Genomic DNA, 24,382 nt, shown 5'->3' with positions numbered 1-24,382 from the left:
AATAAATCCATACCTCCAGCTGTTAAGTCAGAGAGTGCAAAATACCAGGTGCTTTGCACACTATAGTTCGACAAACCTACACAGTAATACCATGAGTTGTATTAGATTTTGTCAGCTCCAGCAGCCTTTCTTAGGAATTCACACTTCTCTTACTTCCATTTCCTTCTAGAGAGGCACACTGTGCATTCCCTCTGCCACTTCTGGTTTCAGTGTGGGTACATTACTTAGACCTAGTTTTGGAGCCTCATTCCCCACAAACAGTGTCTGATACCAGGATTGGCACCTGACCCTCATGAGGCCACCAGAGTGTTTCTTGAGACTGACATGGAGTTATCATATGAAAGAAGTATTCTTAACACTGGGAAGATATTTTTTGAGAATTGCATCAGCAATTGATCAGATGAAGAAGACTATTTGCAATATTAAAGCAAATAAAAGCAAGCAGAGATTGAATGTGTGTGTGTGTGTGTGTGTGTGAAAGAGAGAGAGAGATCCAACTCTACTGACCACCCCAGGGCAGGTACAGTGGAGTAAAACAGAAAATGAACATTATTTCCTCAGGCTCTGACTTCACAGTCTGACAATTATTAGCATCTTACTTTAAATTTTGATTCTTTCATAAATTTCTAACCCTGCCATGCAATTCCCGAAGGACTGTGTACCACCCCAAAACCCTCTGAGGTGGATGTAGTAACGGAAAGGATTTTGGAGACATTTTCCAGAAAGATAACATGTGGTTTCTAAACATAAAAGAAGGGTTTGCACGGATATGTGAATCGCCAAAAGGGCAAATGTATGGCAAAGACAGCTATTTACCCCTCAATACCTGACCTTACTATTATATATTTCATAAGCATAAAAATCCTAATAGTTACCTCAGATAAAACCAATATTTCTCAGGTTTCATGTCAGAGTAAGTTCACTTTCAGAATAAATTCACAATAGAACATGTAACTTCAACACTGAACTCTCCTCTGCCCTTTTCCCTGTAACCAGTACAGGTAAATCTTGACTGTCCACTGATCTGTGTTGTGAGATAGATGATGAAGCTGGAAGGCTCAACCAGTTTATATCTAAAAGATAAGTACCAGGAAGCTTATAAGTTAGAATTCTTTTAAACACATAGGTAAGTATAAACTTCCAGGCACATTTTATTTGAATAAGGCACATGCAGAAAAGGGGACAGAAAAAAATCACAAAGATTCATCAGAAATATTTACTGTCCATATAGGAGCTGGTGGGAAACTCTTCACCTCTATCTCTTCTCTACTCTAAGAATGTCCAATTAAATATATAATCCCTAACCTTTAAGGAGATGAGGGTAGGGTTTATACAACAAGTAGGAGAAAAACTCTGACAATTCAGTGTCCAGAATGGAATGTAATTTATCTCTATTCCATCAGACCTTACTGCAAACACGGAGCCCTTTCATCCAACTGATTCAAAGCACATCAAAGCACATGCATGCATGCGCACGCACACATACATCTAATCTTAGATGTTTTAGCTTTTCTTAAAGTCATATTGAACTTGTTATTGCACTAATATCCTCCAATTTATTTATGCCTCCATGTATCCACTTGGATAATTTCCTACCATTCTACCTCTGGGCTTGGGCATTTGACTTGCTTTGACCAATGGAACAATACTAAATACGCTTCAGGAAGAGATTTTAAAATTAATTGCCTATTGGAGCTTTCTCTCTTGCTTTCTAGTAACAATGAAACCACAATCTTATAAGCTAGCCAGATGAAGAATGGGAGGTCTCATAAAAAGAGACCTCAGTCAGCCCAGCTGAGGCCATGATAAACCAGCCTAGCCCACCCCAACCCACTAGCTAACTGTAGATGCCTGACCCATTCCAACCAGGACCAGCTAAGACCAGTTCAGAACATACAAACCACCTAGTTCTTCAATTTAAAAAAAAAATGAATTCTTAAAAAAATACACCTAAACACAGCCTAAATTACTTACCTCTAGAATTATGAGCTAAATAAATATAATAGCTGCTTTGTAAGATACTAAGTTTTGCAGTTGGTTTGTTTTGCAGCTTAACTGATTTGTGATATATGCTGTGGCAACATGGTCCTAGGGCCATGTGTCTACACATGTATGGACATATTTTCATAAGACCTTTAAAGTCTAGGAGGTGCACTTCCAAAATAAAAGATAACACTGATGGCAGATCTGACACTTACTAGCATCACTGTTTCCCAGAAGAGGAGGGCAAGAAATTGATCCTGTGTCTATCCTGACTTATGAGGGTCAATCATGCCCAGAAAAATACTCCATAGGTGGGTAACAGTGTGGAGTACAGGAACTGGGGTTTATGGAGGGGACCCAGGAGGAGTATGCAGGTAACTTAAAATATACTGATTGCATCTTTCCCTCCACCACCTCTTTTCTTTTTTCTTTTTTTTGGCCTTGCATGTGGGATCTTAGTTTCCCAACCAGGGATCAAACCTATGTCCCCTGCACTGGAAGGCAGATTCTCAACCACTGGGCCACAAGGGAAGTCACCCCTCCACTACTTCTTGTGGAGAGAACAGGTGAAGGTGTTTTATCACAGATAACTAAGACTTCCAAAGTAGGGAATATAACTGGAAGATACAACTCCCTCCTCCTTTTCTCAGCACCCTTCAGCAACAAGGAAAACTCTAGAGGAGATTTTGGCTCTGATCATCAGTGAAGTCAGCAGTGTTCACTGCAGAGACAGAAGCACATAATCAACACTGGAAAATATCAGCTTGGGACAGATACAAATTCCCTCCTTCCAAAAATTACAGGAGGGGAAAATGACCTTGAAAGAAATTGACAGTTCACAACCATAGGTCAATTCAAGAAAAGAACTTCAGAGAACTCAGTTGGCTTCTTACACTTAGTTTATTCAAGAGAGAAGAGATTAACTCACTATGACCTGGGGTCTGTTTGCCCCAAGAATGATGCATGAACGGCTGGGCACAGGCAGCTTCTGTCAGGGGACCAAGAAGAAAAGATAAGGGCTTCCCCCAGCTTCTGCCAACAACAGACTCTAGGATCCTTTATTCACAGCAGAGTTTTCCAAGTTTCTTTACAGAGAGGACTCATTAGAAGGGTTATCAAGTCATCCCAAGAATGAGTCCATCAGTGGGAACAAAAGGGTTGTCAAAAGCAAGAGGAGTTGTCCAAGGAGGTGAGATGACAGAGCCAGAGAGCAGCATCCACTTTTCAGCTTCTGTCTGAAGACCAAAGTAATCCACCAGGCCTCAGGGTCCACCTCAGAGGTCAAAGTCTCCTCTCCAGAGTCTCAGCCCTCCCATCAGGGGTGACTGTCATCTTTCCGGAGGGGGTGGTCATCTTCTCAGGGACTCCAGCCTTCCTTCCTGGGGGCGTGACCTCCTGTCCAGTCTGAAGGTGCACGGGACCCACAGCTATCCCTCCAGGGCTCACCGCCAGATGGCCCACAGTGGTCAGGGGCTTCTCTCCAGGGCTCTCAGTCTTCCCTTCTGGAGCAGCAGTGTGCCTTCCAAATGATAGAGGGGTCCTTGTAGGGGTTGCAATCTCACCTCTGGGGGTTGTCGTCATAGTTGCAGACTTTCTATGAGTCTCAGTGGCCACAGCCTCTCCTCCTAGGGGCAAAATGCCCAAACCAGTGGTCAAATCTCTGGTCATAGTTGGCATTTCAGGGCCAATTCTTGAAGAATTCACAGCAGTTGAGAACCAAAATTTTGGTGAAGGAGTTGAGCTGAACTCTAGAAGAAATCAACAGAAGAGGGTGAGACTCCTACCTCTTCCTTCCCATCCTGTCACTGGCAGAACCAGTGATCCCTGCTCCAGGGATGAAGTACCAGCTCTCAAACCAGAATCGGGGGATTTCTGAATGCACCCACTTGTCGACACAGATAAAGTCTCTGCACACAGAAGCCTGGCTCCCCTACTTCAATGTGTCAACATGATCCCAGGCACCCATGGACACTCAGTGGGGTTTGCCACATTTCTGGTTGAGGGACCCCGAGCAAAAGTCTGCCAGTTCTCTAAGCTTAAGCCTTTGCTTTGACTTTTGCACCTTGAGCAAGACCTTACCCTGAAGCCTATTCCTAACCTGTGGAATCCACAGGAAGAATCTTTCGTGTCCCACTTTTGGGAAGCACAAAGTCCAGGCTGAGGGAAAGGAGGTTGCCCTAGAAATCATGTTGTAAAGAATTAAGTTGGAGTCTCATTTCCACTCCTGACTAGCTGTATTATCTTTCTGAGCCCTGGTCTCCCACAAAATGAGGGTTATAGACTGTCTCCAAGGATACTGCAGCTCTAGCATGCCAGGTTCCATCTCCAAACTGCCAGGGAAGTCTCTGCTATCAAAGAAATATCAAAAATAAACTTAATTTCTTTTTCTGGTGTTTGTTACATGAAAGCAAGGAAAAGAAATACAGAAATAAACTGATATGTATTGAGTGTTCACCATGAGCCAGCATGCTTTCATTTCACATCTCATTTAGTTTGTATAATACTGACATGAGTATAAGGATTATTCCCATTTTGCAGATGGGAAAACAAAGCTCAGAGAGATTAAATGGAGCATGCATTCAAACCAAGATTAGAAAGCAGACTGGCCTGGCCATCAAAGCTTATTCTCTTCCTTCACTGTCATTTTGCCACAGCAAAGCCTATAGATCTTACAGAAGGGACCCACCCAGTGGCTGCTTGTGCAATTGCCAATCCCAGCTTCCAAGTCATAGCTACTCACCATCATTCACCAGGAGATTATTCAACGTGTGGACAAGGGGGAAAGGGCCAGTGCCGCAGAAATTGCCCCTGAAGTCATCCAGGTCCAATGTCCACACCATGGCCCCCCCAAAATGCTCTCTCTTTATGAAAAATGCCTGAAAAAAGGAGTGGTCCGTCAACCTGCTGTTCTCACCATCCTCCATACTGAGTACAATGGCAAAATCAGATGGACTCTCAGAAGGCAATATAGCAGGATGGTTAGCCACATAACCTGTCTTTGAATCTAGCCTCTATTGCTTATTAGCTGTGGCATCTTGAAAAAAAGTTACATAAACTTTATGTGTCTTAGTTGCCTCCTGTGTAAAAAAAAAATGGATAATAACATTTCCAACATTTTTAGGATCCAAAGAATTCCTACATGCACACGTTACAACATGGATGGAAGTGGAAGACATCATGCTAAGTGAAATAAGCCAGTTACAAAAGAACAAATACTAAGATTCCACTCATAGAGGCTCTTAGAGTAGTCAGATTCATAAAGATGGAAGGTAGAGTGGTGATTAAGAGGAGGTGTGTGAGGGAAGAGTGAGGAGCTATTTAATGTGTGTGGAGTTTCCGTTTGCGAAGACAAGAAAGTTCTGGAGAGGGATAAGTGTGATAGTTACACAACAGCGTCAATGTACTTAATGCTATTGAACTGTAACAAAAAGTAAGTAAAATGGTAAATTCTATGTTATGTATATTTTGCCACAACTTGAAAAAAAATTTTTTAATTCCCACATGTAAAATATTTGGAGCAATACTTTGCACATAGTAAATGTTCATAAATGTTAAGTACTGTCTGACTTCCCAAACTGCTAATTACCCTTATCATCATACTGAACAGTAGATATTGCTTTATATCTTTTAAAAATCACCTCAATATACCTCATGCCAAAATGATGCTATAAAAGAGGAATAGAACAGATAATATCATATCCTTTTTACAGATAAGTATCATAGTCTTTGTCCATGATTTTTTAAATCACAGATATAACTAAAAGGCAGAGTTTAGACCCCAAACCAGGTTTTATTATTACTTTGCCAGCACTCTCTGTGCTGGCGGAAAAGGCAGACTCATATGCAAACATCTGCATGATGGAAATGACTTGGTCAAATCGGTTGGCTCCTTTCTGAGGTTTAATTTCCCCAAATGTAAAATAAGACAGCAAAGCCTAATTATTAAGCTTGAAACTGAAGTTTCTGAGATTTTCGCCTACTTCTAAGCTAAACTGGGCTTCCAAAGGGCCACTAGTGGTAAAGAACCTGCCTGCCAATGCAGGAGACGTAAGAGACTTGGGTTTGATCCCTGGGTTGGGAAGATCCCCTGGAGGAGGAAATGGCAACCCACTCCAGGATTCTCACCTAGAGAATCCCATGGATAGAGGAGCCTGGCAGGCTACAGTTCATAGGGTCACAAAGAATCAGACATGACTGAAGCAACTCAGCATGCATACATAGGCTAAATTAACCTGTTCTATATGTACACACACACACACACACCAGACCTCCAGATCAAAAAAGTGACCATTTCTACTCACAGTAAAAAGTCAGATTAGCACCTGGAGTTTGCTCTCCATTCCCCAATTGTCCAAAGAGTGATGTGGAGGCAACCAGACATTCACCTGCACGTGCAGCAGAGTCTGCACCACAGGAGAAGAATCCCACAGTTTCGACTCTCAAGTGACACAGGAAGCAGGCACATCTTGCCCTCCTCCCCTCTAGAGAGACCGAGAGCTTGGCTCTGGAAAGTAAACAAGGCCTCTCTGGGAAGATTTTACAGTCCATGCAGGTAAGCAGATGACTCTTGGGGAGAGGGGAGGGGAAACTTTCTGTTTAATTACAGCTGGTCTGTTTGCTTTACTCAGAATGCCTGGACAGTGCTGGAACACTGAGAGATCCAGGGATTACTGCCTCCCAGTGATTACCTGCAAGGTTTCTTTCAGCTGAGATTCTGTGATGAGAGCTCTTAATTATTCTTACACTGGGCTCACGTCCACCTCTAGCTTGGTAAGGCTCTATAACTGCCCCTCAAGGCAAGGCCACCCTGCACTGCTGGCTTCTGGCTTTCCCCAGCAATGGGGTCCAACCCCTCTCTTCTGTTTCCTATGGATCATATATTTAATTCCACCCAACTGGATAATTCCAGGGTCACTGACCTTTTTTGTGTCTTCTGTTTCCAAACCACAGAGTAAGATGCTGAAAGCTCAAAGTCATGCTCTCTACCTCTCTCCCCACAGTGGGTCTCACCCAGGATTAGAGGAAGTCACAGTGACTCTTCATGATAACCGCCATATTATCTCTGCTTTCTACCGCAAATGTTTCCCAAAGAACAACCAACACCAGTGACTTCCACATCACTTATGAGAGGAGACACTGTGACATCCCTCTACTTATAAGCCCCGACATCCAGGCAGCGACAGACTTCTGACAATTGCTCACTCATCAATGGCCTCTCCTTCCAACTCCCTACTCCAGACCCTTATCATCTCACACGTGCACACCCGAAGTGCCACACAGATTAGAGTAGGATCACAAGGGGATATACTGCAGTTTCCAGATTCTTTCTAACACCTGATGAATATTCAGGGTTGGAACTAAGAATTTCTACATCTATTAAGTCTACATCTAATCTAGGTGATTCCAAGCAGAGGCAGGTTAAGGAAACACTGGAACATGTCTTTTCCGTTTTAATTCACTATTAAAAAAAAAAAACTCGCCAGGTTCAATATCATAGACCACTGTTGATATGGGGTGCAGTGGTGGTGACAATTACTAAAGTCTAAAGATTTCAAACTCACAAATCATATACCTGGCTCAGAAACCTGATTTTGCCTGAAAATGCATACAGGATGAAGGCCAGACACTTTCATCAGCATTCAAGTGTCTCCATAAATCCTCCTTTTTAAAATAAGATGATTGGGGCAGGTTTGATTGGGAAGCTCCAGTTAGATCTGGTATGCCTAAAACTCATCTAATATAGTCATTCTCACCTTCATTCTCCATGCAGTACACACACACCCATACACACACACAAACACACAGTACAGACAAGGGCCTCACAGAAGCCAGAGGAAAACTATGCTGAAGCAAGAAAGGACCAAGGTCTCACCTTGTAACCGAAGCTGACGGCATCATCATAGCCAACCCACTCCTTCCCCTTGAAGGCATATGGGACATACTGATCATTAATCCAGCGCTTCTTCGCTCTCTGGACAAAAGAGCAAACCTGCCAGGAAGATCCCCAGGGTAGTTCCATGAAGTGCCATGGAGGGAAGCAACAGCAAGGAAAAAGAACCCAGGAATCCCACACCAGGGGGTGACAGGAAGGCAGACCAAAGAGGGGGTGTGGAAGCCACTCACAAAGGACCTCCTGTCTATTCCAAAGAATCCCTACTGCTGCACATTCCTTCCATGACATCTGTGATGGATACACAAAAAGAACACTAAGGAGTGGGGGACAGCCTTAAGAAAACAAACCAGGCTTTGGTAAAATCAATACCAAACTACTACAGGAACAAACCTGACCTTTGACCAAACCTGTTCCTTTCTCAAAGACTTTTTATGAGTAAGTGTCTCCTCTGTTTACTAAAACCAACATAAACTGCCCCATCTAGGCAGTTATCAAACTAACTTTTGAATCAATAGTAACTGTAAAGGCCTAGAATGCAGGGAGAACTAGGTTATTATAATCAAGAAAGCACTGAGTGTGGATTGGGTACCCAGCCCTGAGCTGGAGACCATATGCTACAAAGCTGTAGACACGTTCAACTTGGGCTGTCGAAGTTAAGGTGTAAAAGTCTTTCCTTTGGGGGTGGGGGTAGTCATTAAAAGTTTATCAAAATCTCTTTCACGTAATGTCCTTCAAGAACACTCCCTCGACTATGTCATCACGCATAACTATGCTTCACTGGATTAGCAGGGAAACATCTTCAGGAGCCAGGACAGAGCAGAGACTGGAGAGACACCAGCACCTCCACTACCACCACAGGCAAAGATACAGCTCGCTCTCTGGTGTCGGCTGTCCTCTGCCTAGAAGGTCCTTCCCACCCATCAGGACTCTGACTGTCCGTCACAGCTCTGCACAGAATTCACCTAATCTAGATCCTACAGCCATGCAATCCACGCCTCCTACTATCTTCCCTTGTGTTTCACATTGCCCTGGGTCTGTGGCTCTTTCCTCCACTAGAGCAAGCTTTGTTGAGATGGGGATTGGGGGATGGAATTGAGGTAGAGGAGAAAGAATCTGTCATGAGGGATGTCTTTGAATCATTTCAGAATAATCTACTAGCGAGAAGGAAGGAATCAGGGAGAAGAAACAGTATTGAGAAAAAACAAGACTGGCCAAGAGTGGTTAATGACTGAAGCTGGGTGAAGGGCATCTGGAAATCAGGGAATAAGAGGATGTTATACTATTATTTTACTTTTGAAAATGTTTGAACTTTTGAAAAAAAAAAATATATATATATATCTTGCAAACATTAATTATGTTCATTTAGGCCATACAGTAATTCAGGATTGACTTAAATATTATTTAAGAATCTTCTAAGGAGGTATCTGTCCCCCTGCATTCAGACTTCACCCAGGCCCTCACCTCTTACAAAGGGCTCAAATAACTTCCCCAAAAGAAAAGAGAATATCCCAGAGACTGAATGTCCCTTACCACAGCAAACCACCTCCTTGTCCTATCTCTAGCCCTCAGTCTTGCCTTGGTCCCTTGTCCCTGCTTTGGCCCTGGGCTCGGGTCAGGGAGCCCTAACTCACAGACAGAGGTTCCCATTCCCGTCACCTCATAATAAGCCAAGAAGCCAGCTTGCTTGGTGTACTCCCCTGGAGCTGCTGGTCCCACAGCTTCTGCCCTCAGCTCATTCTGAGAGGCTCTGAGGAGGTGAAAAGTACGTCCATAGGTGGGGAGCCCCATGAGGAGCTTCTCAGGGGGGACCCCAAGCTGTTGCCAGTACTTCATGGCATATGCCTGTAGGGAGAAATAACACAATACCTCCTTGTCACCAAGAGCCACTGGCCTGGCTCAGGGGTGCATGTCTGGGTTGCCTAACAGCTTTCCTTTTCTTACCGAAGATTTGGGGTCTCCAGGCAGAGAGAACAGAGGGCTATTGTGTCCTGTGACCTTTTCCCAGCTTCCATGTAAGTCGTAAGACAAGACGCTGATGAAATCCAGGAGTCTGTAAGGGGCAGGAAGAGGAAGTATGAAGATCATGCTAGCTAGACTTTCACAGCACCAAGTAGCTAACTAGCTGAACATCGGCCACCCAACACCGCTGCCGTCTCTGCCCATGAGGACTGCCCAAGCTGTGCCCTGCATGTGAGAGGCTGCCCTAGAACACACAGCCAGTGAGGGACAGCGGTGTGTCAGGACCTATGCCCTCCAGAGAGTATCCAAGGGGTCAGACCAGGAAACAAAGTGGACAGGATCAGACCAGGAAACAAAGGCGTTCTGGCTGATACAAGCGCAGCAGAGGTCTGCATAAATAACATGTGTAATCAGACAGCATAAAAGTGCATCCATCTTTCTACCATTCCAGAAGCCACTGGAACCCACCTCTTCCAGAAAGCTTTCCAGATGGCAAAGTGCAGTTGAGCCTTATCAGGGCACAGTGTAGAGGCTAGCATGGATCATCTAATTTAATTTTAATTTAGCCACAATTATCTCTATTTTAAAATGAAGAAATTGAAGGACTTCCCTGGTGGTCAAATGGTTAAAAATCTGCCTGCCAATGCAGGAGACATGGATTCAGGCCCTGGTCTGGGAAGATTCCATGTGCCCCAAGCCCATGCGCCACAGCTACTGAAGCCCAAGCACCTAGGGCCCGTGTGTTGCAACAAGAGATACCCACTACAATGAGAAGCCTGTGCGCTGAAATTAAGGTGCAGCCCCAATCGCCACAACTAGAGAAAAGCCTGCACACAGCAACAAAGACCCAGTACAGCCATTAGTAAACACATAAAATAAAGAAGTTAAAACTCAGACAGTTACCTCATTTGTCTAAGGGGACCCAGCCTGGTGAAGATGAACTCCCTCAATCCTGCATGGCTCTAAGACCAACACTAGGCAACTCCCTCCACTGGGGTCCACCTTTCCTGCCTAACCACTATCCATTGAAACCAGGCTCCTAAATAAAATCACATTCAGAAACACCCCCATTCACCTCTTGTGTTCTGCATCTAACTCAGCTTTCATATCTGTAAATACCTGATTCTTGAGCTTTGAGAAAATTAGTAAAGAACTGGCATTTCCTGAAAGTTATATGCTTTCTTGGGGCTTCCCAGGTGGCGTCAGTGGTAAAGAAGCTGCCTGCCAGTGCAGGAGACATAAAAGACATGGGTTCGATCCCTGGGTCAGGAAGATCCCCTGGAGGAGGGTATGGCAACCCACTCCAGTATTATTGTCTGGAGAATCCTATGGACAGAGGAGCCTGGCAGGCTATATAGTCTATAGGGTTGCAAAGAGATGAACACGACTGAAGCAATTTAGCATGCATGAGCATTCCTTGACTGATTTTGTGATTTGGGCATGAAGATCTCTGCTCTGAAAACAGGCCCTGACTTGGCATTCCTGTTTTTATTTCAGAGGCAGTAGTTGGTAATTCACAAATGTCTCTGATGCCAGCCATCTGGCACTTGGTGCACATCCACAGGGGACTCCAGGAAAACAGAGGCCAGGCCCCTGGATCCACTCCTTGAGGCCCAGCTATGGGTAATGCAGATCTCTACCCAAGAGGATGCTGTGGTGTAGCCTGATGCGCCATCACTTCCCTCTGATCTCCTCAGGAAAGCCTGGGCTACAAGGAATAATCCTTGTCCCCACCTACGTTCCTGCTAGGCCCACCTCCCATAGGTGTTCTCACAGCAAGGCAGGAAATCGAAGCTCCAGGACAGTGCTGGGCACCTCTGGGTTCTGAGCCCAAGATGCCTTCTTCCCTCCAGTGTTCCTCCCCCAACACCAAAGAAGGACCCACTCACCTGCGCAGAAGGCGTGCATCATATGCTTTCTGGATGACGTGGGGGTCCCCAGAGACGGCAGCAGACAGCAGCAGCCTTGGGCGCGTGGTGAGCTGGGCCTCATTCTTGAAGGCCTGCAGGAGCTCCTGGGAAGAGAGAGGCAGATGAGAGAAATGGACAAAGCAGAGTGGAGTCAGGGAAAGCAGGAGTCATCCGGGAAACAATCTTCTGCAATAACAGAGCCCCTGGAGCCAGGAGAGTCAGACACAGGCCCTGCCCACAGGCTCCTGAGAAACGGGGACGTGAGCCAGTGCGGTAAGTCACTGAGCAGAGGGCTGGCTGCAGGCCCAGGAGCAGAGTTCAGCAGCCTGCCTGAGGGAGTCCAGTGGATGCATGGAGAAAGTGTCACTCAGGCTGGAAGGCTGGGGCCAGGCCGGTGGTGACAGGGGGAAAGGCCTCCACAGGGCCCTTGCTCAGCAGCCCTCTGTCCACACCACTCTCCTTTCCAACCCTGGTCTTAGGCTCCTCCTGTGCCTGGGGCCCAGACATGGTCAAAATAGAATCACTTCTGGATTCAGAATCTGCCAAGCCAACCTTACCTCAAGTAAGAAGACAAAGGTCCAGCGGTCACGCGTGGGGCTGCCTCTGAGTCCAGGGTACAAGAAGAAGAGGTCCAGACCGTCGAAGCCATGTGTCCTCAGGAGGGCGATCACTGAATTGACAAACCTTTCCCGGTTGGAAAACGTGGACAGCATCTTGGAGAACCTGCAGGCGGAACAGGGATGAGGCCAGGAGTGCTTTCGGCATAACCATGCTCCCCGCAACCACTCCCCTGCAAGGTTCTTTGGTTCACATGTGACTACGGAAAGGAAGGCAGAGCTTTGAAACGCTCAAACCCTCTTAAAGCTCTACCAAGTCCTGGACTTCAGGCTCCAGGGAGGATTAGCAAACCACCCCTGCCCCTGCCAGATGGAAACAACACTCAGCCCGGGGTGGAAACAGTGGTTCAGAACAGCTCTGCCTTTGAAAACCTGGTTACTCCTGGCCAAGTGCTGACCCTCTGCCTAAACAGATAAGGGGAGGGAAAATAAGCCAAGGGCAAGTATTTCCAGAAAGATCTCTGAGCTAAGGGGCCCATAAGGTGGCAAAGAGGGCTAGGCTCTGACCAGGGGTTCAAGAGTCTCTGCTCTTCTATTCACTGGCTGTTTGACTATTTTCTATTTTTTGTAGTATTTTTCTCTTCCATGATGAAGACCCTATTGGAAAATCTTTAGTATAGTAAAGCAGAACTTTCAGTAATTTGGAGCTAGTCCTACATGCAATATTAACCAGATTCAGACTTAGGCAGGCCTGGTTCCATTACCTGATCATCACCCCAGCTGGTCACCTCACAGGGACACCTGGGTGAAATACGGTAAGTTCCCTAAGCTCTCGCTCGTACTTTTTTCCCTACAAATTTGGAATGCAAACAGCCACTTTAATCCTTTCCCCTAACAATCATGAGATAGTGAGTGTAAAGCTGGCCTGCTCCCCTGACCCATCACCTCAACCTCATCCCAGAGATGAGACCTAACAGCTCAGACTCACCTCGAGGTGCCGAAGTTCCACCCCCCGATGGACAGCAGCGTTTTCAGCCCCCTGTTCCTGTGATGAGGGACAGAGTCGGTGAGCTGGGTTCTCTTCAGTCATTTGGGGAACAGTGGGAAGTAGTGGGGATGGGAGGAGGGGGAGGGAAAGGGGGCAGTGGGTGGAGTAACCTAAGGGAGAAAGGAGCAGAGCCAAGGAAGGGGAAGAAGGATAAAAGAGACAGCAACCAACCCCCATAAAGGTCATCACACCCAGGACCCCAGGTTGTCCAAGCCCCCCAAACTCCAAAATCACATGACAGTCCCACAAAAAGGAAAAAAAAAAAGCAGCCTAAATTTTCTCTTCACTCACTTTCTTGGTCAACAAACGTTCACTGAACAATTAATATGTGCCTCTGACTGCTTTGGGCTTCTCTGGTAGCTCAAATGATAAAGAGTCTGCCTGCAGTGCAGGAGACCAAGGTTCGATCCCTGGGTTGGGATGATCCCCTGATGAAGGAAATGGCAACCCATTCCAGTATTCTTGCTGGGAAAATCCCATGGACAGAGGAACCTGACAGGCCTCACTCCATGGGGTCGCAAAGAGTCAGACACAACTGAGCGAGTTCACGTTCACTTTTCACTTTCTGACTGCTTTAGGTGCTTGAACACAGCAGTGAACAGACGGACAAGCTCCCTGCTCTCCTCTCTGGAGGCTGTGCTCTAGTGACATGGATTTTCTCTGCCCTTCTACAACCATGCACACAGCGACAGACCACTCCCTGCAGAGGACAGCCCAGGAGGCCTGGGGAGAGAACACTGAGCACCAGCTCTCTGCTGGGCGCTGACCCCGCCACTGGTGTACAAAGACCAAAGACACCAGCCCTTCCCTTGGGGTTCATTTGCAGGTGACAAAGGGCAATGAAACACTAGCATTTGTGAAGCTTTTGTGATATGCAGCTCTCTCCGAAGCATTTGAAAATAGAATCCTGAGCACTGGGCTTGAAGGGTGAGTTCAAGGGGTGTAAGGCAGAGAAGAGAGAGGAGCATATTCTAGGCAGGGGCAGAGCAGCCACGAGGGCAGGGAGGCAAGGACGAGCTCAAACTGCTGATCAACGGGGAACTCCCAGAGCAGGGACACTATAGAGAGCCCTTGACAGGAGGAGGGACCCAAGGATCAGAGGACAGGGGACGACTAACAGAAGAAAAGACTTACTCCTCTTCACCTGTAAAATACAGCCCCCACACACAGTGAACACACCTCTCCTTGAGCTTGTTGAACTCTGGGTAGAGGATTTTCTCATCCAGGGGATCCTTAGGAACAATCTGATTGTTGTTCATCGAGGCAAAGGCAAATACCAGGTGGGTGCAGAGAAAGGGGTCCAGATCCCGGGGCAGGATCGAGGCAGGGCTGGGCCGACTGGATGCCCAGTTGGTGAAATAACACACCAGCTTGTGGGCAGCACCTGGCAGGGGACAGCAGGCATTATTGATAGAAACCAAGTGAGGATGGAGCTCAGCATCCACAGCAGCATGGAGACTTCTCTAGAGGCCAGTCCACTGTAACTCCCACCAAACACATCCCCTCAAAGCTACTCTGAGGGCAGGTCCATCCCCCACTGCTGGGGTCCCCCAGGGAAAGAAAGCCTCATGAAACCCTGGTCAGAATGGACCCGAGAGTCTGGATCCTGGCAGAGAAGACCCAACAGTGACTGAGAATTTGCTGCTGAGCCGCACTGGGTCAATGATCCCCAACGCAGAGCCAAGGCAGGCACAGGGGACACTGGACTTGGAGCAGTTCTCAGTGGACACTCTCCCCGGCTCTGGAGAGGACCAGTTTCCTCACCATCATGGTGTTTCAGCACAAGGAGCAGCCCTGCAGGAGACGAAGGAAGAAACACACGCAGATTCACGGGCACACCCAGAGTGACACACCCAGCTCACCCTCCAGCTCCCACAAATGCAGACACACACACCCTTCCCTCCTTCCTCTTCTCTACACAGAGTGGGTGAAGCCAGATCTAGCTAGGCTCCTTCCCACTCCAATACACTCTACATGCAGACACACAGGCTTTGCATAGGGACAACCATGGCACTGAGAGTCCCAGCAAAGGTTCCAGGCCAGTGCTTCTCAACCCTGGAAGTGTTAGTCACTCAAGTCATGTCCGAATCTTTGTGACCTCATGGACTGTACCCCACCAGGCTCCTCTGCCCATGGAATGCTTCAGGTAAGAATACTGGAGTGGGTAGCCATTCCCTTCTCCAGGGGATCTTTCTCATTCAGGGATTGACCCCGAGTCTCCTGCACTACAGGCAGATTTTTTACTGTCCGGGCCATCAGGGAAGTTCTCAACCCTGGATGCTAATTTAAAAGTAGTGATATCCTGGTTCCTCCCTCAGAGATTCTGATTAACTGGTCACAGGTGAGAAAGGTTGAAAACCACTGCTCTGATCACTTCTCCTTTCACTGTGCCCTGCCCACCTCTACCTAATCCAGGGCCCCAAGTCCCAGGATGCTCCTTTGGGTAACAGTGAGACAAGCTTATGAAGCCTGGCACCTCCTGAACTGAGAGACATTGAGGGGCTGGGACCCACCACACTCACCAACCCACAGCAGCAGCTTCCCCATCTCTGTGGTCTGACAGCTGCAGGCCTAGGGCTTGAGCCCCTTTATATGAGATTCCCCAGGTACAACTTTGGGACAGTGCTGATACAGCCCAGCCACACACACACAAAACCAGTGATTAATAGGCAGCTGCCCAGTGTCACAGTGACCCCAGCATCTCCTGTTGTCCCGCCCAGCAGAGCCATAGTTCTCAGATCCAACAAAGGAACAACTCCCTCTGACACTGGCATAGACGGGGTGTCCACACCAGCCCTGGTGAGGGCAGGGCAGTGCTCAGCCCCTCTTCCTGTAATTCAGCCCCACATGGACTGAGTACAAGGAAGAAACACTGAAGGGCAGCAGGAATCCTACTGTTATGAGATTAGTGATTTGGAGGGTTGCATAGTGTAATGTTAAAAAGTCTCAGCTATGGACTCTGCCAGGCCAAAGTTTGAATCCCACTGTCAAGAAGCATAAGTTCTAGCATCTTGAGCAGTTAGTCAGCTCTTTGAGCTTTAGCTCCCACACTTGTAAAATGGAGGTAACACTTGAACTCACCTCATAGGGTTTTATATGATTTAAAGAGATAAAAACTGTATGAAAAACTGTGAGTTCAGTGCTTTGCATATATGAGGACCCAAATCCCACGGACCAGGGAGCCTGGTGGGCTGCAGTCCATGGGGTCACGAAGAGTCAGACACGACTGAGCAACTTCACTTTCACTTTTCATTTTCATGCATTGGAGAAGGAAATGGCAACCCACTCCAGTATTCTTGCCTGGAGAATCCCAGGGATGGGGGAGCCTGGTGGGCTGCCGTCTATGGGGTCGCACAGAGTTGGACACGACTGAAGTGACTTAGCAGCAGCAGTAGCAGTGAATGGTAGCAGTTATTAGAGATAGCATAAGAGTTTGCCCCCAGAGCAGGGTTCTCAAACTCAAATGCTGACAGGCAGGTAATATAAATCAGTGAAGTGGACACAATAGTTCACTCTCCAGTGGATTCGAAGAAAAATAGTCCAAGTCTAGTAATACACTTCAGCTAACATGAAGCCTCTCCGTTGGAAGACATCAGAGATTACCATGAACAGCCACTAACTTTTGCCTTGCAGTGAAACAGAACCAATGTTTTGGAGGATTCTTCAATTTCTCGAGAGAAGACAAAAATCTGAATTTTTGTATGAGTCAACAATGTCTGAGCCAGTATATGAGCCGATGATGACACTGTCATGAGAGGGGTCATGAACCTAACAAGTAAATTAAATGCAATTCTGGACACCTAAGAGCCAATTTTTAAAAAATATACCAAAAATATTAAGGATAAATAAAATAGGTATATAAACCAATGATTTCATTATCCACCAGTTTACTTTTCTGCTAAAAAGTTTCTAACCATGAGTAGGTCCCATATTTCAGTGTCTGAAATCAATCACAAGGACCAAAAATTGGATGTTCTCAGTGTATCCACTATGTTTATCCTCTCAGAGACTCAGACTACTGCTCACCTAATCCACATGCCACTGAGGGATTAACTAGACGTCAATAAATAAAACACTGCAAAGTAACAATGGCTAGTGGTTGAATTCACTTCCTTTCCAGAATGAAGAACAGGAAAGTTTAATTTGTATCAGCAGGTTGCTTGGTTGTTGTTCAATTGCCCAGTCATGTCTGACTCTTTGCAATCCCATGGACTGCAGCATGCCAGTCCTCCCTGTCCCTCACCATCTCCTGAAGCTTGCCCAAATTCATGTTCATGTCCAAGGAACTCTCAGAAGTCTTCTCCAGCACCACAGTGCAAAGGCCTCAATTTTTTGGTGCTCCAGCTCTTTATGGTCCAGCTCTCAAAACGGTACATGACCACTGGGAAGATCACTGCCTTGACTATATGGACCTTTGTTGGCAGAGTTTTCAAAACACTGTCTAGGTTTGTCATAGCTTTCCTTTCCTGCCAAGAAGCAAACGTCTTCTGATTTCATAGCTGCAGTCACCTTCTGCAGGGATTTTAGAGTCCATGAAGAGGTAATCTGTCACTCAAGTCACGTTAGTTGCTCAGTCATGTCCAACTCTTTGCAACTCCATGGACTGCAGAACACCAGGCTTCCCTGTCCTTCACTAACTCATGGAGCATGCACAAAGTCATGTCCATCATGTTGGTGATGCCATCCAACCATCTCAGCCTCTGTCATCCCCTTCTCCTGCCTTCAATATTTTCCAGCATCAGGGTCTTTTCTAATGAGTCAGTTCTTCTCATCAGGTGGCCAAAGTATTGAAGCTGAAGCTTCAGCATCAGTCCTTCCAATGAATATTCAGGACTGATTTCCTTTAGGATTGACTGGTTTGATCTGTCACTGCTTTCAGCTCCCCCCCACCCCATTTGCCATGAAGTAATCGGGCCAGAAATACATCTATTTCTGCTTTATTGACTATGGCAAAGCCTTTGACTATGTGGATCACAATAAACTGTGGAAAATTCTTTAAGAGATGGGAATACCAGATCACCTGACCTGCCTCCTCAGAAATCTGCATGCAGGTCAGGAAGCAACAGTTAGATCTGAACATGGAACAACAGGCTGGTTCCAAATAGGAAAAGGAGTATGTCAAGGCTGTATATTGTCACCCTGCTTATTTAACTTATATGCAGAGTACATCATGAGAAACGCTGGGCTGGAAGAAGCACAAGCTGGAATCAAGATTGCCGGGAGAATATCAATAACCTCAGACATGCAGATGACACCACCCTTATTGCAGAAAGTGAAGAACTAAAGAGCCTCTTGATGAAAGTGAAAGAGGAGAGTGAAAAAGTTGGCTTAAAATTCAACATTCAGAAAACTAAGATCACAGCATCTGGTCCCATCACTTCATGGCAAATAGATGGGGAAATAGTGGCTGACTTTATTTTGGGGGGCTCCAAAATCACTGCAGATGGTGACTGCAGCCATGAAATTAAAAGACGCATACTCCTTGGAAGGAAAGTTATGACTAACCTAGATAGCATATTAAAAAGCAAAGACATTACTTTTCTAACAAAGATCCTTCTAGCCAATGCTGTGGTTTTTCCAGGAGTCATGTATGGATGTGAGAGTTGGACTATAAAGAAAGCTGAGCACTGAAGAATTGATGCTTTTGAACTGTGGTGTTGGAGAAGACTCTTGAGAGTCCCTTGGACTGCAAGCAGATCCAACCAGTCTATTCTAAACGAGTTCAGTCCTGGGTGTTCATTGGAAGGACTGATGTTGAAGCTGAAACTCCAATACTTTGGCCACCTCATACGAAGAGTGGACTCTTTGGAAAAGACCCTGCTGCTGGGAAAGATTGAAGGCAGGAGGAAAAGGGGACAACAGAGGATGAGATGGTTGGATGGCATCACTGACTCAATGGACATGAGTTTAGGTAAACTCTGGGAGTTGGTGATGGACAGGGAGGCCTGGTGTACTGTGGTCCATGGGGTCACAAAGAGTCGGACACGACTGAGCAACTAAACTGAACTGAATGGGGCCAGATGTTATGATCTTAGTTTTTCTTAATATTTAGTTTTAAGCCGGCTCTTTCACTCTCCTCCTTTACCCTCATCAAGAGGCTCTTTAGTTCCTCTTTGCTTTCTGCCATTAGAGTGGCATTATCCACACATTTGAGGTTGTTGAGGTTTGTCCTGCCTATCTTGATTCCAGCTTGTAACTCATCCAGCTTGGCATTTCTCATGATGTCCTCAGTGTATAGATTAAACAAACACGGTGACAGCAGACAGCCCTGTTGTACCCCTTTCTCAATCTTGAACCAATCAGGTTTTCCATACAGGGTTCTTTCTCTCTCACCTTTTGCTTCTCTTCTTTTTTAACCTATTTGTAAGGCCTCCTGAGATAACCACTTTTCCTTCTTGCTTTTTTCTTTATGATGGCTTTGTTTTCCACCTCCTGTACAATATTATGGACTTCCACTCATAGTTCAGTGACTCTGTCTACCAGATATAATCCATTGAATCTATTTATTACCTCTATTGCATATTAATAGGGGATTTGATTTAAGTTGTACCTGGCTGGCCCAGCAGTTTTCCCTGCTTTCTTTAGTTTAAGCTTGAATTTTGCTATGAGAAGCTGATGATCTGAGCTACATTCAGCTCCAGGTCTTGCTTTTGCTGACTATATACAGCTTATCCACCTTCGGTTAAAAATAATATAATCAACTTGATTTCGCTGTTGATCATTTGGTGATGTCCATGTGTAAAGGTTGCTTGGTATCATGGAATAAAAACAGTAAGTGCTATGGAATGTTTAGGGTGAGGGTATTTCACTGAAACTTGGGAAAGCCTGAGGGAATACTCCACCCAACAGAAGCTGTGTCTCCATTTTTTCATCCCTCTTTGCCTGCCTTTACATATTCAATCAGTGTTTGTTGAGAAGAGGCCAGGTCCTGATAGACACCCTAGGTACATGCCGATCAAGACAGTTTCTGATCAAGAAGCTTCCAGTCTAGTAACTACATGGATCACATCTCCCAGAGCATGTGTTTTCTCTCTTGTATCTCTTGGGAAAGTGCAATGGGAGACATACAAGTTTTGCTTCAAAACAACCTTGTGATCAGGTTCCTACTCTGCAGTATTGTCAGGTCCCGCTTTTTGCATGTTCAATGCTGAACTCCATACGTTGGTCTCATATTAACCTGAATCAGGAGATAGTTAAGCCTCCTGAATGCAATACTGGATCAGGTACAGCAGCAGCCTTTCCGATTGGTTGGATTACCCCTGATGCAGTTCCTAACTCTAGTGACCAAGCTACTGTTTCCTAATTCCTAGCCCTTGTGCCCTAAATCTTATTTCTAGGTCTCTCCTTGGATTTTTCTTCCTGGTTTATAAACTGTAGGCACCACAGTTGGTTTCTAGGGCCTGGGTCCTGACTCACTCTTGCCAGGCTCCTGTGGCCTTACTGCTGGCCTTTAAGACCTCCTTGATGTGAATGCTTGCCTCTTTCTGCTTCTGAGCCTCCTCTCAACCTACCTCCTGCCGCCCAGATTCTATTTCACTGAGATTTCCCACAAGGTTTGTGCTCTTCCACCCAGACTCCTGCCAGGGGGGCTGGCTGTTAATCCTGCCCACCATGGAGCCAAATCCGCCTGCCACCTGCAGCTCCCTCATCTGCACCTGGGCCGGCATTCTGGGCTCCTGTTCTGCTGTAGTGGGCAAGACTGGATCCCAGACCTGCCTGTCCCATATCCTCAAAAGTGACTGATGATGCTGAGAAGAATGGCAAGACATAACAATGGATGCCCAGGAGTGACCCTTGCTTCATTCAGGGGTGACTGTGCCAAAGAGTGGGCAACTAAAGCTCTGTGTGTAGGACACGATGAACAGTGAAACGCTGGGCTATGTTGAAAACCAGTGTGCCGTGTCGCTCCAGTCACTCCCCATCCTCCTCGAGTTCTTGCTGTCAAAAGACAACCACTGCTTTGTATTTTTACACACCCACCAGGTACTTAGAGAATACTCCTTCCCAATGCTTAGCCTGTTCTCATGAAATGAGAAAAGACACGTACAATGTCTTTTAGTTGACCTGCTGAAGAAATTCCACAGCAAACAGCCCCTCCCATATTCTACAGCACTCCACTAGGTGAGGGCAAGGTTACAGATGCGAAGGGCTTTGGGTTTAACAAAGCATTTGGCAGCATTTTTCATGATTCTCATGTGGAAGAATTAGAGAAATATGACTTAAACAAAAGCAACTGGTTGAATAATATAAGAACACAAAGAGTGTTGACTACAGGTCAGTGTAAACTTGAAAGAGCTTTACCACGTCTCTAAAATGAAGGAGATGAACTAGAGCATTGTTTCCCAAAATTTAATATAAAAGAGTTTTGGTTGTGCATTAGGATTTTTTTAGTTTAATATTTATGTATTTATTTTAATGTCTACAAGACAATGTTTACTATCCCAAAGTTCCATGATTTCATAGATATTATTTAAGTGTAAAAATTGAGGCAATTCAAAACGGAATATTTTAATAAAGTAGTAAAAGTAAAACCTATTCAATCTCCTTAGAAGTCATTTTGAGAACACCATAATTCGAAACACACCCTATAGCCCAGCAACTTCATTTCTAGAAATTTGCCATATACATATATCTGCCCCCAAGTAAACAAAGAAAGTATTTTCACTGCAGGTTTATTAATAACAACAAAGAAAAAACAAACAAAATGACCATTATTTAGGGCACATCCATGTTTCTACACATCCACGCAGTAGCCTCTTTCTTTGCCTTTTAAGCCAGTGTTCTCAACTGGGCAATAATTTGCCCCCCACAGGACATATGGCAATGTCTGGAGACAATTTTTGGTTGTCACAGTGGAGGCAGGAGTGCTACTAGGATCAGGTGGGTAAAGCCAGGGATGCAGCTAGTCATCCTATAATGCACAAGACAGACCCCCACAGCAAAGAATTATCTAATATCGATAATTAATAATCCCAAGGATGAAACATCCTGGTTAAAGCACAATTGCTTTCATTGCTGTTCCTGTTCTTATCCTTTTAATTCCATTACAAACCAGAGATTAGGTATCTATTCACCCCTTATTTGGAGAAGGCGATGGCACCCCACTGCAGTACTCTTGCCTGGAAAATCCCATGGGCAGAGGAGCCTGGTAGGCTGCAGTCCATGGGGTCTCGAAGAGTCGGACACGACTGAGCAACTTCACTTTCAATTTTCACTTTCCTGTATTGGAGAAGGAAATGGCAACCCACTCCAGTGTTTTTGCCTGGAGAATCCCAGGGATAGGGGAGCCTGGTGGGCTGCCGTCTATGGGGTCTCACAGAGTTGGACGCGACTGAAGCGACTTAGCAGCAGCAGCATCCCTTATTACCTTATATTTAAACAACAGTTTCATCTGTTGCAAAGTGAGCTCTTTTAGTGAGGATACATGGTCAATTTAACTTTGTAGCCCCAGAACCAACAACGAAGTGGTCTGCCTTCGGAATGAATGAACTAAGAAAAGGCAGAGTCAAGGAGCCAGGGAGCACACTCTGGCTTAGAAAGAGGCAACTGGCATTGTTACAGAAGCAGGGGTTGTAACAGGTATATTTTACATTACTTGTTTTTATCTCCCCATTTCCCTCCTGCTACTTTATCTGAGGACACTAATGATGGCTTTAGGTTTAAGGTGAAAGTATGGACAAATGAACACTGTCCCATGATGATAAATAGTTGAGGGAAATTTGGGCATCTTTTGTGTTGAGGACATGAAATTTTACCTGCATCTCAGACAAGAAAGGACACTAGGGGAAAACAGAGTGGAACGTAAGATATTTCCCAATCATCCCTCTACCTCCCCATCCTTCTCCACTTTGCTCTCCGACCCTGGAAGTCAGTCTGTTTGGACTACATCCAATTAGCTCAGCAGGCTCTACTTGACTAGAGGGTAAAGCGAGGAGGAGAGTGAGGTCAGGGTGTTTACTCCCCTGATCTTTCCCTGTAAAGTCACATCAAGGTGACTATATCCCTCCATTGAGGGTCACTGCTCCGCTCAAGGAAGACTGCTCTATCTGACTCTCTCTTCTTCCAGCGTCAGATAACCTCTTCCTGGAAAAGCTCCACTGTTCTAGCCCTGGCTTCCTATATTAGCTCTGCGGTTCCCCTATGTGTGTGTGTGCAAGTTCAGCCTTAGTCGTGACCGACTCTTTGCGACCCCATGGACTGTAGCCAGCCAGGCTCCTCTGTTCATGTAATTTCCCAGATAAGAATATTGGAGTGGGTTGCCACTCCCTGCTCCAGGGGATCTTTTCAACTCAGGAATCGAACCCATGTCTCCTGTGTCTCCTACATTGGCAGGCAGGTTCTTTACCACTGTGCTACTTGGGAAGCCTGTGGCTCCCCTACACCACTCCCCAAACTCTGTAATTAGTCTCTTTGTAAATAAACCCTCCTCAAATTACCTTAATTTGAATGTACATCTGTTTTCCTTAGGATACCACCTGAATATACTATATAAACTTTGATCATGTTGCTTATTATTTATGAGACTGTTTTTTCTATAACATTAAAATTATAACTATCTTTCAGAGTATTCAGACTATTAAAAGTTTTACTTTAAATAGAGTGTTTAAAGGACACCCCAGAACTCAGTAGTAAAGAACTTGCCTGCAATGCAAGAGACACAGGAGACATGGGTTCGATCCTTAGGTCAGGAAGATCCCTTGGAGAAGGAAAAGGCAACCCACTCCAGTATTCTTGCCTGGAAAATCCCATGGACAGAGAGGCCTGGTGGGCTACAGTCCACAGAGTCGTAAAGAGTCAGACACAAGTGAAGTGACTGAGCATGCACGCACAGTCAAAACTGTAATGCATCGTTAACTATTTACATTTGTTAGGTGCAACAAAACCTTTACTAGATGCATTCAAACAAAATGAAAGCTTATTAACTCACATTAACAGAAACCCAGAAGAGGTGGATTAATCAGCACTGCTTAATTCAGTTGTTCAGCAGCATCATCCAAGACCCAAATTCTTCTCTAATGTGTTCCTTCTCTAT

At 45.6% G+C, this 24,382-nt stretch overlaps 1 protein-coding gene across 1 annotated transcript; it reads right to left on the bottom strand.

The window, feature by feature from the left end:
• Window positions 1-3,264: 3,264 nt before the first annotated feature.
• Window positions 3,265-15,897, bottom strand: OVGP1 (oviductal glycoprotein 1). Its single transcript, XM_068964344.1, has 11 exons — window positions 15,873-15,897; window positions 15,115-15,144; window positions 14,530-14,734; window positions 13,291-13,347; window positions 12,303-12,468; window positions 11,725-11,849; window positions 9,818-9,926; window positions 9,533-9,718; window positions 7,856-7,972; window positions 4,724-4,859; window positions 3,265-3,731 (listed from the first exon to the last, which is right to left on the bottom strand). Exons 1-11 carry the CDS (start codon window positions 15,895-15,897, stop codon window positions 3,265-3,267), a joined length of 1,623 nt encoding a protein of 540 aa, XP_068820445.1.
• Between the last annotated feature and the right edge of the window lie 8,485 nt (window positions 15,898-24,382).

The sequence above is a fragment of the Capricornis sumatraensis genome, chromosome 2, assembly GCF_032405125.1.
Source record: "Capricornis sumatraensis isolate serow.1 chromosome 2, serow.2, whole genome shotgun sequence".
In the NCBI taxonomy this organism is placed as follows: domain Eukaryota; kingdom Metazoa; phylum Chordata; class Mammalia; order Artiodactyla; family Bovidae; genus Capricornis; species Capricornis sumatraensis.
This window is presented reverse-complemented; position numbering and strand designations above follow the sequence as displayed.